Source organism: Lissotriton vulgaris, chromosome 4_1 (genome assembly GCF_964263255.1).
Source record: "Lissotriton vulgaris chromosome 4_1, aLisVul1.2, whole genome shotgun sequence".
Classification (NCBI taxonomy): Eukaryota; Metazoa; Chordata; class Amphibia; order Caudata; family Salamandridae; genus Lissotriton; species Lissotriton vulgaris.
This window is the reverse complement of record NC_141691.1, coordinates 59,102,887-59,117,676: the sequence shown is the minus strand read 5'-3', so window position 1 is coordinate 59,117,676 and position 14,790 is coordinate 59,102,887. Positions and strand designations below refer to the sequence as shown.

The following is a 14,790-nucleotide window of genomic DNA, read 5'->3' as shown; positions in this document are numbered from 1 at the left end:
AGATGCAGTGAGAGGAAGTTAAACAAAAGACAGCGATTCATTTCTACAGTGATCGGGCAGCGGAAGCACTGACTGATGCGGTATACTGTCATTAGTGTGAGGAAGTCCACAAAAAAATACACTTGAAAAAACGAGTGTTCCTGTTCTTTTAAATCGAAAGCTTACGAACACGGTCTCGTTGAGACCCAGCTACAGAAGCGTGCACACAGTTTCACGCAAGGATTGAGAAAGTGACCTCCACCTCTACAGCCTTGAGGACAAACAGAAAAGGATTAACTTGGCCCTGATGAGAGTCTGGGGACAACGCGCCCAAACTCGAAACGCGTCGGCAAAAGGAATTAAAGTTCCATTCTTTGAAAACGCTATTTAACAAAGGAGATTAATCCTTTTTGACATTGATTCCTACACTGAGTATTCAGATTCATTTATGATATTTCACATGTAGTAATGAAATGTATATATTTTTGAACATTTAATAATGTTGTTTTGATGTTGTTTGAAATAGTTTGACACCTGTTTTTTTTCACTCACTTTTGTGATGTTTTGTAAAAATTGATTGTTTTCACTTTTTATGTTAGATGAACATTTTTGTATAATTAGGACAACAAGATTATTTGGCTATCTGAAGAACATTGTCTTCTCTTGTAAAAAACAGTATTCCTCTTTTTCTAAAAAATAAATAAATAAAAGGCGCAATTAATTGCCGTGATAAACATATTCGGTTTTGTTTATCTTTTCATTTAGAATAAGACTATTTGAAAAAACTGGTAGTGTGGGTTTCTCTTTTTGTATAAATATCTATTCTATTCAAGCATGTGAATCTATGAAAGACACCCCTAATACTGGAGAAGAACAATTGTTACTTACCTGTAAACAGGTGGTTCTCCAGTATTGGTGTCTTTCATAGATTCACATGCGACCCTCCCTCCTCCCCTCAGAGGCTCTTTTCTCCTCATACGCTCTTATTACTTGTGCTACGAAAATCTGAGGGCTTGAGCTTCTGAGGAGAAGGTTCTAGAGGGTGCTTGAGCCTGATTGGCTGCAGTTTGGACTAACATAATGACACTGATATGTTGCAAATGAGTTTTTTCTCTCTAATGCATTCCTATGTAGGAACCTTTGTTGAGGTTTTTCAGTGTATATTTTATCTGTTTTATTATGTATTATGATATAACATATATATATATATATTAGCATTATTGCTATTTTATTTACCGTGGGACTCCCACTTCGACAACGGGGAATATTCAAGCATGTGAATCTATGAAAGACACCAATACTGGAGAACCACCTGTTTACAGGTAAGTAACAATTGTTCCTCTCCCCCGCACCTCCTACTGATGTATTGCGTGGCGTCACGAACCACGTTACTGTGAAGTGCCGGCACTCTCCCAATGAAAGTTTTACACCCTTTGTAAAGTGCAGGTCCGCTCCCTTTCAAATAAACGAAGTGCAGGTAATCAGTACCAGGGAGCACCTGCCCATTTAAAGCACTGAGTAACACGCAGAAGGTAAAGTCTATGGGCCTCGCCTGCATTGCCTGTGCCTTGACGCTCCGCTGCCAGACCCCCAGCAACAACACCACCCACCACCTTAAGTCGACGTCAGTCACGAGTACGCGCATACAGGCATCAGAAACAGCACGGGGCGCGCACATTCTCGTGCACACTTAGGCCGCCTCTGTCTCTGTTTATTTATTTATTTAATGCATTTTTATAAAGCGTGGACTTTACCCGAAGCTATCAGAGCGCTGTACAATGGAACCAGTTACGTTACATGAGAGAAATGTTACAAAATAGAACGTTACAAAAATAGCAGGACACAATATCAAACACAGCAAGCAAGAAGAGGTAGGGAAAAACATAGAAGGCAAGAACACAATATCAAACACAGCAAGCAAGAGTGAGGAATGTACAAGAAAATATTAAAAATTTACAATGACTAACGAACTTCCTAGAGGGGTCTGAGAATGAAGGTATTAGTTCTGAAAGTGTCTTTGGAATAGAAGAGATTTGAGGTCAGCTTTCGAGATCCGGGTAGAGGAGGTGGCGGGGTGCAATGGAGGAAGTGAGTTCCAGATTCTCACCGTATTGCCTGAGAAGGATTGCGCCATCGATTTTTCCCTTTTGAAGGAGGGGGGCTCAAGCAGAAACTTTTCCGCATTCCGAGAAGTTTTCGAGGCTCCAGACAATTTCAGTTTATTTGCCAGATAGCGAGGGGAGGAAGAGTGCAAAGCTTTGTGGGTGAATCATTTCGTTTTGTAGATAGCTCTCGCCTCAATGCGAAGCCATCGAAGAGAAGACAGGATAGGAGTGATGTGGTTACTTCGTTTGGACCGTGAAATGAAGCCAGCTGCTGAATGGAGGACAGATTTTAGGGGGGAGAGGTGAGATTTGGGTAGACCAGTCAGAAGTGAATTGCAATAATCCAGTCTAGAGAGAATTAGCGGTTGGACCAAGGTTTTTAGGTCTTTCTCCGGGAAGAACCAACAAATCCCCCACAGAAGGCGAAGCTGATAACATGCGCTCTTGGCAATGGAGTTGATGTGTGAGATTAGGTTGAGTCTTTTGTCAAGTATGACACCTAGGGATTTAGCGCTGTTGACAATGATGGGCTTATTGTTGAGTAATTTCAGCTGATCCATCCAAGGTTGTAAAGGAGGAGGCGAGAGAGAGGTAGATAGGAGGAGGAATTCACTTTTGGAGGGATTTTGAATGAGTTGGTGAAGTAACATCCAGTTGTGAACAGAGTTGAGAGCAGAGTTGAGTAGTGAGAGATCTTGTGAGGAAGACACCTTGAGGTAGATTTGGGTGTGATCCGCATAGAGATGGTAGAGGATCCAAGATTTACTTAGGAGGTTTCCTAATGGTTCCAGATAGAGATTAAACAGAGTGGGAACAAGGATAGAATCTTGAGCGACACCTTGACCAACCACCAATGGAGACCAGAGTCTGTTCGCTATCTTGATCATTTGGGATCTGTCTGTTCGCTATCTTGATCATTTGGGATCTGTCCAAGAGGAATGAGGCAAACCATTTAAGCACTGTGCCTTCCCCGCCCATTCTCTGTTGAAGAGTATTAAGGAGTATGTTGTGATTAACAGTGTGAAAGGCTGCAGAGAGGTCAAGAAGAATCAGAGGTACGATTCCCCAGAATCGAGTATATGCAGCGCATAACCAATCACTTGCAGCAGGGCTGTTTCAGTGCTGCAATTTTGAATGAAGCCAGACTGGAACACGTCAAGGAGATTATTGTTTATAATGTGTTGGGAAAGTTGTTTTTCAACACATTTTTCTGTGATTTTTTAAAGAAAAGGGAGAATAGTGATGGGGCAGAAGTTGTTGAGGTTGTTCGCATCTGCAGAGGTTTTTTTTAGAAGAGGGGTAACCTGTCCTGTTTTTAGGGCAGCAGGGAGGGAGCCTTGACTAAGGAAGAGGTTAATTAGCCTGGTCCAATAAGAGAGAGTATTGGTATAGAAATCAATGGCGATGACACTAGGTATGGGGTCAGAAGAATGGTTGGAGGATTTGGTTTCGAGGATGCATTTGAGGAGGTCATCTTCCGAGATGGTCGGTAAAGTTCTGCCAAGTGACTAAGGATTTTCGCTCCTCAATGGGGGTGGGGTGGGCGACTTGATCCACCAGTGATTTGACCCTTTCATCAAAGAATATAGCGAAATCTGTTGCTTTCTTGGAAGCATCCTCAGGTTTGATGCTTTGGGGAGAGCAGTTTGGGTTTTTGATGAGGTCAAAAAGTTTTTGGGGTCTGTTTTTGACTGAGTTGAGGAGGGATCTGAAATGTGATGCTTTTTCATGGAAGATGTGCTTGCGGTATTTGGATCTTGCCAAACGTAAATAAGAGAGTTTGGAGGTGGATGGAGATTGTCTCCAAGGTTTCTCCAAGATTTTAAGGTTTTTCCTTTTATCATAGAGAGCTTTATTGAACCAAGGTGCTGAGGGGGTGTCTTTTCCTTTTGCTTTGGAGGGGAGCGACATTATCAATTTCGACTGGTAGGATTGACAGGCAATGGGAGGTGAGATCGTTGACATCCGCGTTAGGGTCTAGTCTAGGAAGTGAACGCATAGCAGAATCTCACAGAGAGTCTCAAGATCAATGTTTTTAGTGTTGCGGAACCAGGTAGAAGCCCTTCTAGGTTGGCCGAGAGTTATAGCGTGAGAAAGGTGAAAACAGAAGGGAATGAGGAAATGGTCTGACCAGTCTACATGGATAGGGGGAGCAATGGTAAGAAGGTCTGATTTAGAAATAACAAGGTCCAGAATTGAGCCCTTGGCGTGTGTAATTTCTGAGCAGTGTTGGACAAGATCGTTAGCTGAGAGAAAAGTTGCAAGCTTGTTGGCAGCCAAGCCTTCCAAGGACCCCAGTGGAGATTGAAGTCACCTAGGAAGATCTGCCTGTCACTTTGAGAATATTGGTCACTAATGAAGTCAGCGAGTTCCTCCATGAAGGAAGTGCAGTTGCCAGGCGGGTGGTAGATGGCATGGAACCTGAAGGGTGAGCCGTGATGAACTTGAAGTTCTAGGGATAGGCATTCGAATGTGCGGAAGAAGATGGTAGGAAAGGCTTTTAATTTGAAGGGAGTTTCTGAAGATAATGTGAACCGGTGAAAGGTGTGCATGCAGAGTGTAACATTTCATCCATGCCTACATCGGACTCGCCCAAGGACACAGATTAGAGAATCGAGCATAAGATATTTTATATTCTATTGTTTTATTTTTTATTTATATTAATTTGAATTTATGTGCTTGTTTATTGTGCAATCTTTTAATAAAATCGCTCTTGAATTAAAAAAAAACTGCTTTTGCTGACAGACTCTCCTGTCTTCTTCCTCTCAGGCAAATCCAGCCCCTATTCTCGTCAACACTGACTGTTTGGATCCGGGCCCTTCTGTGAGTATTAGAACTTCTGTATATTCATCACCGCCTCCCTCACTCTGGTCGCTCATCCCATGTGTGCCTCCTCCCTTACTTCTGGTCCCTCATCCCATGTGTGCCTCCTCCCTTACTTCTGGTCCCTCATCCCATGTGTGCCTCCTCCCTTACTTCTGGTCGCTCATCCCATGTGTGCCTCCTCCCTTACTTCTGGTCCCTCATCCCATGTGTGCCTCCTCCCTTACTTCTGGTCCCTCATCCCATGTGTGCCTCCTCCCTTACTTCTGGTCCCTCATCCCATGTGTGCCTCCTCCCTTACTTCTGGTCCCTCATCCCATGTGTGCCTCCTCCCTTACTTCTGGTCCCTCATCCCATGTGGGCCTCCTCCCTTACTTCTGAACACTAATCCCATGCGCGCCTCCTCCCTTGCTTCTGGTCCCTCATCCCATGTGTGCCTCCTCCCTTACTTCTGCACCCTGATCCCATGTGTGCCTCCTCCCTTACTTCTGGACCCTGATCCCATGTGTGCCTCCTCTCATACTTCTAGACCCCAATCCCATGCGTGCCTCCTCCCTTGCTTCTGGTCCCTCATCCCATGTGTGCCTTCTTCCTTACTTCTGAACCCTAATCCCATGCGCGCCTCCTCCCTTGCTTCTGGTCCCTCATCCCATTTGTGCCTCCTTCCTTACTTCTGAACCCTAATCCCATGCGCGCCTCCTCCCTTACTTCTGGACCTCAATCCCATGTGTGCCGTCTCCCTTACTTCTAGACCCCAATCCCATGCGTGCTGTCTCCCTTACTTCTGGACCCCAATCCCATGTGTGCCGTCTCCGTTACTTCTGGACCCCAATCCCATGCGTGCCGTCTCCCTTACTTCTTGACCCTAATCCCATGCGTGCCTTCTTCCTCACTTCTGGACCCTAATCCACTGAGTGTCTTCTCCCTCACTTCTGGACCCTAATCCCATGCGTGCCAACACCCTTACTTCTGGACCCTGATCCCATGCATGCCGTCTCCTTCACTTCTGGACCCTGATCCCATGCGTGTGTCCTCCCTTACTTCTGGACCCTGATCCCATGTGTACCTTCTCCTTTACTTCTGGACCCTAATCTCATGCATGCTGTCTCCCTTACGTCAGGATCCCAATCCCTTGCGTGCCATCTCCCTTACTTCTGGACCCTAATCCCATGCGTGCCACCTCCCTTTCTTCTGGACCCCAATCCCATGCGTGCCTCCTCCCTTACTTCTGGACTGTGATCCCATGTGTGCCTTCTCCCTTACTTCTGCACCCTGATCCCATGTGTGCCTCCTCCCTTACTTCTGGACCCTGATCCCATGTGTGCCTCCTCCCTTACTTCTAGACCCCAATCCCATGCATGCCTCTTCCCTTACATCTGGACCCTGATCCCATGCGTGCCCCCTCCTTTACTTCTGGACCCTGATCCCATGTGTGCCTCCTCCCGTACTTCTGGATCCCGATCCCATGCATGCCTTCTCCCTTACTTCTGCACCTGATCCTATGCGTACCTTCTCCCTTACTTCTGGGACTGATCCCATGCATGCCTCCTCCCTTACTTCTGGACCCCAATCCCATGTGTGCCTTCTCCCTTTCTTCTGGACCCCAATCCCATGTGTGTCTCCTCCCTTACTTCTGCACCCTAATCCCATGCGTGCCATCTCCCTTACTTCTGGACCCTAATCCCATGCATGCCGCCTCCCTTACTTCTGGGCCTGATCCCAAGCATGCCTCCTCCCTTACTTCTGGACTCCAATTCCATGTGTGCACATTCCCTTATCTCTGGCCCCTCATCCCATGCATGCCTCCTCCCTTACTTCTGGGCACTGATCCCATGTGTGTAGTCCTCCTTACTTCTGGACCCCAATCCCATGTGTGTAGTCCTCCTTAATTCTGGACCCCAATCCCATGTGACCCCAAACCCATGCGTGCCATCTCCCTTACTTCTGGACCCCAATCCCATGCGTGCCATCTCCCTTACTTCTGGACCCCAATCCCATGCGTGCCTTCTCCCTTACTTCTGGACCCCAATCCCATGTGTGTCGTCTTACTCATTCTCCATCAATGATCCCATGTGTGCCTCCTCCCTTACTTCTGCACCCTGATCCCATGTGTGCCTCCTCCCTTACTTCTGCACCCTGATCCCATGTGTGCCTTCTCCCTTACTTCTGGACCCCAATCCCATGTGTGCCTTCTCCCTTACTTCTGGACCCCAATCCCAGGCGTGCCAACTCCCTCATTCTCCATCCTTGAACCCATGTGTGCTGTCTTACTCATTCTCCGTCCCTCGTCTGATGTGTGCTGTCTCCTTTTTTCCATCCATGATCCCTTGTGTGCTGTCTCACTGGTTTACCGTCTTTAATCCCATGTGTGCCGTCTCCCTTGTTCTCCATCCCTGGTCCCATGTGTGCCATCTCCCTCATTTTCCTTTCCTCGTCCGATGTGTGCTGTCTCCTTTTTTCCATGAGGGAGACAGCACAAATAGGATCAGGGATTGTGAATCTTGGTCTTGTACTTGTCCTTGACTATGAGAGACCCTTCCCCATTGGAGACAAGATGTTTCAAGGTTTGTCAGGCCAGGTTGGGATTATCATAATTTTCGGAAGAAATTCCAGTACAAAGTTGTGTTGTCAGGTTTTAATGGGTGTGACTCTTTTTCAGAACTTGGAGTCAATTCGCAAAGGTGCGTACAAAAACATTGTTTCATGAATCAAAAATGGAGGTAACAGCCAACACATGTTTCGTCCCCTTTATATGGCCCTCCGGCCTGGGGCATCCTCAGGGCTGTACATATAGGTGCTCGTAATGTGCAGTAATCAAAGTGCGATATGATGGACATATACATACAGGGCCCGATTCACAGCACTAACTTAAGACAAAATCCTAAACTTACTACCATTTTGGTATTCACAAAAGGCACTTACTCATTTTGGTATTCACAGAAGGCACTTACTCATTTTGGTATTCACAGAAGGCACTTACTCCTTTCGGTATTCACAGAAGGCACTTACTCATTTCGGTATTCACAGAAGTTAGGAGTCCTAACTTTAGGATTCCTTAATGCCTTCTGTGAATACCGAAAGTCTTAAAGTTAGGATTTGTCTCAGTTTAGGAGTAGTAAAATTAGGAATCCTAACTTTACTACTCCTAAACGGAGAAAAATCCTAACTTTAAGACTTTCAGTATTCACAGAAGGCATTTAGGAGTCCTAAAGTTAGGAATCCTAACTTTACTACTCCTAAACTGAGAAAAATCCTAAATTTAAGACTTTCGGTATTCACAGAAGGCATTTAGGAGTCCTAAAGTTAGGAGTCCTAACTTTACTACTCCTAAACTGAGAAAAATCCTAACTGTAAGACTTTCGGTATTCACAGAAGACATTTAGGAGTCCTGAAGTTAGGACTCCTAACTTCTGTGAATACCGAAATGAGTAAGTGCCTTCTGAAAATACCAAAATGAGTAAGTGCCTTCTGTGAATACCAAAATGGCAGTACGTTTAGGATTTGTCTTAGGTTAGTTCTGTGAATCGGGCCTACAGAGTGTAACTGATCCAGTAGTCAACATAATTCACACACAGTTCAGTGCAAACGACGGTAGGGGTTTAGAAACGGATATAAGGGAATGTAAAGGAATAGTTTCAAGTAGAGTATTTGTGGAGAGGAGCAAAAAGAGGAAAGAGAAAATAATGGCCGTCCCAGGGGGGTGGTGGTGTGAGGGTAGGTATAGTATAGACATAAATCAAGTAAGGTATTGGTGGATGGAGAAGAAGAAGAGAAGTGGAGAGATAAAGCAGGGTACCAGTAGTCCCCAAAACGTGCAACAGTACAATATATTTCAATGTTCGTTTCATAATATTATTACAGTCAAGTAAAAAGCAATATATTTACATATATCTGGCCATATCCAAGTCACGCATCCAAGTTTCATTGTATAAGAAAGGGGAAAGCAAATGTGTATTGTCTATTTAGATTGGTTTAAATTCGAATTAAAGTCTCCGTAGTGTTGTGGGAGATGGACACAGGCGGTAGCTTGTAACATAGTAACTGGCACTGCTCGATGTTTCAGTGTGCTTATGGTAGCAAAGAGCTACCGTGGTGGTGAGGTGTACCGTGGCCCGTATAGGGAAACTAGTTGGGGAGACATATATTGCTCAGAGGCCTCTGAGCAAAATATGGGGCCGATTCACAGAACTAATGTGAGATAAAATCCTAAACTTACTACTTTTGGTATTTACAGAAGGCATTTGGAGTAGTAAAGTTAGGATTTTGACTTAAGTTTGACTTGGATATGGTTTATGCAGTAGTATGCTCAAGGGCTCACGCTTACCATAGTTGAGTCGACGGGACTAGATTTCGTCCCGTTTGACGTTCTGTAAATTAATTGGTATCTGTTCTGTGGGAGACAGAGTAAGGACATGTGAGTTAGTAGCGGTCACCAACTACTCACTCAGTGGAGGACTGTCACTGGTCAGAAGGTATCAAAGAGTGGTATAGACCACTGCGAGGCCCCACGGACAGTTCTTATCTCAAGTAACGTGGCATAATGTCATGCGCGTCTCTTCAGAATTTGCCGGCATCAGCACCGCTACCTGGGGGCTCCCTCATTCTCCTTCTCTGATTCCATGTGTGCTGTCTCCCTCATTCTCCATCCATGACTCCATGTGTGCTGTCTCCCTCATTCTCCATCCCTGATTCCATGTGTCCTGTCTCCCTCATTCTCCATCCCTGATTCCATGTGTGCCATCTCCCTCATTCTCCATCCATGATTCCATGTGTGCTTTCTCCCTCATTCTCCATCCTTGATTCCATGTGTGCTGTCTCCCTCATTCTCCACCCTGATCCCATGTGTGCCGTCTCCCACATTCTCCATCACTGATCACATGTGTACCGTCTCCCTCATTCTCCATCCCTGATTCCATGTGTGCTGTCTCCCTTATTCTCCATGCCTCGTCCCATGTGTGCCGTCTCATTCTCCATCCATGATCTCATGTGTGCTGTCTCCCTCAGTCTCCATCCATGATTCCATGTGTGCTGTCTCCCTCATTCTCCATCCATGATTCCATGTGTCCTGTCTCCCTCATTCTCCATCCATGATTCTATGTGTGCTGTCTCCCTCATTCTCCATCCCTGATTCCATGTGTGCTGTCTCCCTCATTCTCCATCCATGATTCTATGTGTGTTGTCTCCCTCATTCTCCATGCCTCATCCCATGTGTACCGTCTTCCTCATTCACCATCCCTGATCCCATGTGTGCTGTCTCCCTCATTCTCCATGCCTCGTCCCATGTGTGCCGTCTCCCTCATTCTCCGTCCATGATTCCATGTGTACCGTCTCCCTCATTCTCCATCCATGATTCCATGTGTGCCGTCTCCCTCATTCTCCATGCCTGATCCCATGTGTGCTGTCTCCTTCATTCTCCATCACTGATCCCATGTGTGCCGTCTCCCTCATTCTCCATCCCTGATTCCATGTTTGCTGTCTCCCTCGTTCTCATGCCTCGTCCCATGTGTACCGTCTCCCTCATTCTCCATCCCCAATCCCATGTGTGCCGTCGCCCTCATTCACCATGCCTCGTCCCATGTGTACGTCTCCCTCATTCTCCATGCCTCGTCCCTTGTGTGCCGTCTCCCTCATTTCCCATCCATGATTCCATGTGTGAGGTCTCCCTTATTCTCCATGCCTCGTCCCATGTGTGCCGTCTCCCTCATTCTCAAACCATGATTCAATGTGTGCTGTCTCCCTCATTCTCCATCCATGATTCCATGTGTGCTGTCTCCCTCATTCTCCATCCATGATTCTATGTGTGCCGTCTCCCTCATTCTCCATCCATGATTCCATGTGTGCTGTCTCCCTCATTCTCCATTCCTCATCCCATGTGTACCGTCTCCCTCATTCTCCATCCCTGATTCCATATGTGCTGTCTCCCTCATTCTCCATCCCTGATTCCATGTGTGCCATCTCCCTCATTCTCCATTCCTCGTCCAATGTGTACCGTCTCCCTCATTCTCCATCCCTGATCCCATGTGTGCCGTCTCCCTCATTCTCCATCCCTGATTCCATGTGTGCCATCTCCCTCATTCTCCATCCATGATTCCATGTGTGCCGTCTCCCTCATTCTCCATCCTTGATTCCATGTTTGCTGTCTCCCTCATTCTCCATTCCTCGTCCCATGTGTGCCAGCTCCCTCATGCTCCATCCCTAATCCCTTGTGTGCCGTCGCCCTCATTCTCCATGCCTCGTCCCATGTGTACCGTCTCCCTCATTCTCCATGCCTCGTCCCATGTGTACTGTCTCCCTCATTCTACATCCCTGATCCCATGTGTACTGTCTTCCTCATTCTCCATCCCTGATCCCATGTCTGCCGTCTCCCTCATTCTACATCCCTGATTCCATGTTTTCCGTCTCCCTCACTCTCCATCCCTTATCCGATGCTTGTGGTCTCCCTCGTTCTTCATCCCTGATCCCAGTGTACTGTCTCCTTCATTCTACATCCCTGATTCCATGTGTACCATCTCCCTCACTCTCATCCATGATTCCATGTGTACTGTCTCCCTCATAGTGCCCGCACCGTCATTCGCTTCCCTCTGTAAAATTTACATTTGCCCATATAATGATAACACCGGACACATTGTTTATGGGTAAAGAATTGCTGCAGGTTTATTTTTATACAACAAAAGTATGAGGTTTAGTGGGTTATCTGACGGGCGATCCAGGGCAGGCAGCCCCTCCCTGCCCCTGCCGCCTTCTGAGCCAGCCGGCACGGTGGGTCGACGCCCGGACAGTGCAGCCTTTGCTGATCCCCTTACGGATCCAGTGATCATGTCTTATACCCCCGCCCCTTTCAGGGCGGAGCGTGGTATGGCACACCCCCGGTTGGTCAGGCCCCCCCAACCGCCCGAAGGACTAACAGGGCGCCGTCGCGGTTTTCCCGGAACCTCCCTGCGGCTCCAGGTCTTTGGCTCAGGCGCCCTTACTGTGCCGGGCAGAGGTACCCTTACTGTACCGGTCTGCCGCAGAGGTACCCTTACTGTACCCGTCTACCTCCAGATCGCCCTGTAACTCCGTCACAGCTCTGGAGGAGGCTACCGTCAATGACAGAGCCCCCCACCTCTGCGTCCCCTACTTGCAACCCACAGCCTCAAGGGCATCCTGCACATCCAGGAGAAACATATCCATCCCAACCCTGGACAAGTGCACCCCATCTTTCTCATAATAACCTTCCACTCTTGCCTGTATTAGTGCATGTCGTATGAACCCAAGCCCCTACGCTCCATGAATTTCTGTATGGCCCTGTTGACCCTCTTACGTGAATGCTCAACTGCAGCTATGGGTCTGGCTCTGGTGGAGAAGTGTGGCTCACAGGTTAGAGGAGGCATACCCTGAAGCAGAGGTCAGACCCGGGACCAGGGTTCGATTACCGACGCGGCAGGGTCTTGAGCCCAACTGTCCACGGACTCGATAATTCTTGCTTCAGTGCCCACTCTAAGCCCGAGTTCACACTATGCAGCTCTGGGCAATAAGCTTGCTTAATCTCCACAACGGCCCCCCACGGCGGGATACCTGGCTTTCACCTTTGGGATACCCAGTACGGGTTATCTCACAGGGAAAAGACAGGACGGGTTCCCAATGCAAGCGCCGAGATGCCCTAGGGTAAGTCGAGCGCTATATAAAAACACACATACATACATGCTCCCCGCCACTCCCTACGCGGAACAATCTCTGACCACCATATCTTGCATGACCCCAGTCTGTTGCTGATAGCCCCAAAGTCAGTTTGCATGGTCTGTATGAGTGCCCTCCTGCCCTTGTTGACCAAGTCATTACCACCCAAATGGATAATAAGAACATTGGGCGGGGGTCCCCCTAATGCCAGGTGTTGCTCTAGAGTGTTTCTCGCGCTGCTCCATCTCATCCCAGGGACGCCCATCCAAACAAACTGCGTCCGTGCGAACCCCTGGGTCCAATTCTTGTGTGTTGCCCATTGTGCCAACCTGACAACATATGAGTGTCCCAGCAGCCACACCTGACAATCTGATGAAATAAAAGGGGAGGTAGGATGCCAACTTGTCACACTTGTTTAATTTGTCTGAAAACACTGCACACAATGATTACACAAATTACTCATAAAACACGTATTTCCACTTCATTGTCTTTGCCCATTTAGGGCCGAATGTAGCACTGGAAACAATTGGATTGCCAACGCCCCACGCCCTTGACACCTTCAGGCCCCATACCCGCCTTGAATGCCGCCGTGGCTGCGCCGATTCTGAAAGAGTGGCTTGAAAATATTCTACCTGCACTTACGAGACCGGCCTGGGACAAGGCGGCGGCCATGATGCGGTCCAGCTGAAACCTAGTCAACGGCGCCCCATCCGCATGTATAAGGAAGAGCCCCGGGTTTGCCGGCCTTATTCTTAAGTATTCCCTTACCGTGGTGACAGGGCAGTATCTGGGGTCCCCCAAAGCTTGCAATATTATTGACGCGCCACGCCCTGCCTGGTCTGTCTTGGATCTCCGAATGCGAAGTACCAAGAGGTCAGACGCACTAACATCGTGTATGGCCAAGGCCGCCCCCGCTGTGTCTATCTTGGATTTTGCAACAAGCTCACTCACCCTGAGAGCCCCGAAAAATGCCAGGCAGAATGCTGTTGTGAAAAGCCTGGCCTCGAAGGGGGAGTTAGTTACCTGTGGCACTGCCTCACTCATGCCCTGCAAGGATGGGAAATCTATCGGCGCCCTAGCATCAGGGATCCTAACTTCATCCCTCGCCCACCCCTTCAGTGCCGCCCTGACCTTGAATGAGCCAGTGGGGTCGTGTCCCCCATTTAGCCTGGTTAGCCTGGTGTCGTGCTTCAGAGCAGCCATGTGGCCGGACACCCATGAATGACATTTGCCAGCGTCCATGGCCCAAACCATAAAGACCTCCACCTGCTCTTCTAGTAACGCTGCCTCTGCTTTCACAGACTCTATGACTGTCCTGAATGTTCGCAATTGTGACTCATATTTCTTCCTTGTTGCCGGGGCCAGTGAACGCTCACCCATCATCTTCAGTCACTCCCCCACCGTAGCAGTCACAATAGGGAGGCTGAATGGTGTCATCTCCGCCCTCGCTCTCGGCCAGGTCTCTCGGAAACCGAGCCACTGAAAGCGAGAGAGAGCGTAAGCTGGCACATTCTTCACACCTTCAATGTGACGCGCCCTAAACTCAATGTTGCTGCGCAAACCCACCCTAACCAATTCTCTCAGTAAACTCAAAACCAGGGGACATGTGGCTGTTAGCCCATTTATTGCTTGAACCACGGCCATATTGTCTGACCAGAAAACAATCTTTTTGTTACCCAATGCTTCAGGCCATATATGGAGTGCGACTATAATGGGGAAGAGCTCCAGCACTGTGATGTTAGAGGTTATCTTCCTTTTCTGCCAAGCATTTGGCCACCTCATCGCACACCACTCCTCTCCTAAGATAACACCAAAACCTTCCTTACCTGATGCAGCAGAGAAAAGGCAGAGTTCTTGACTACCCGCCCAAGGGGCCCTCCAAATGACAGTCCCATTAAACTCAACCAAGAATTCGGCCCACATTTCAAGGTCGGCCTTCAAACCGGGACCGAGTCGCACCAAATGATGCTTCTTACCAACGTTTGCCGTGGCTTTTGCTAACCTGCGTGAAAATACCCTGCCTGCTAGTTCAACTTGTCCAAGAGACTCTGGATTGCCCCCAAGGTCGCTTTATCCTTGCCCAACAGTACCTGAATGTCCCGCTGCAGATCCAGAACCTTGTCAGCAGGGAGCCTAGATTCACCCTTGAGGGTGTCCAGCTCGATGCCCAAAAAGGTCAGGACCTGCGCCGGACCCTCGGTCTTACCTGAAGCAAGGGGAACCT

General features: G+C 48.0%; 1 protein-coding gene across 3 annotated transcripts in view; it reads left to right on the top strand.

Moving 5' to 3' along the window:
- DLG3 (discs large MAGUK scaffold protein 3) overlaps positions 1–14,790 on the top strand; it is a 2,000,883-nt gene that overhangs the window by 950,125 nt on the left and 1,035,968 nt on the right. For all 3 annotated transcript variants that reach the window (XM_086918303.1, XM_086918301.1, XM_086918300.1), the window contains one exon: positions 4,854–4,907. In XM_086918303.1, coding sequence (XP_086774429.1) covers positions 4,854–4,907 — 54 coding nt within the window. The remainder of the gene's footprint in view (positions 1–4,853; positions 4,908–14,790) is intronic.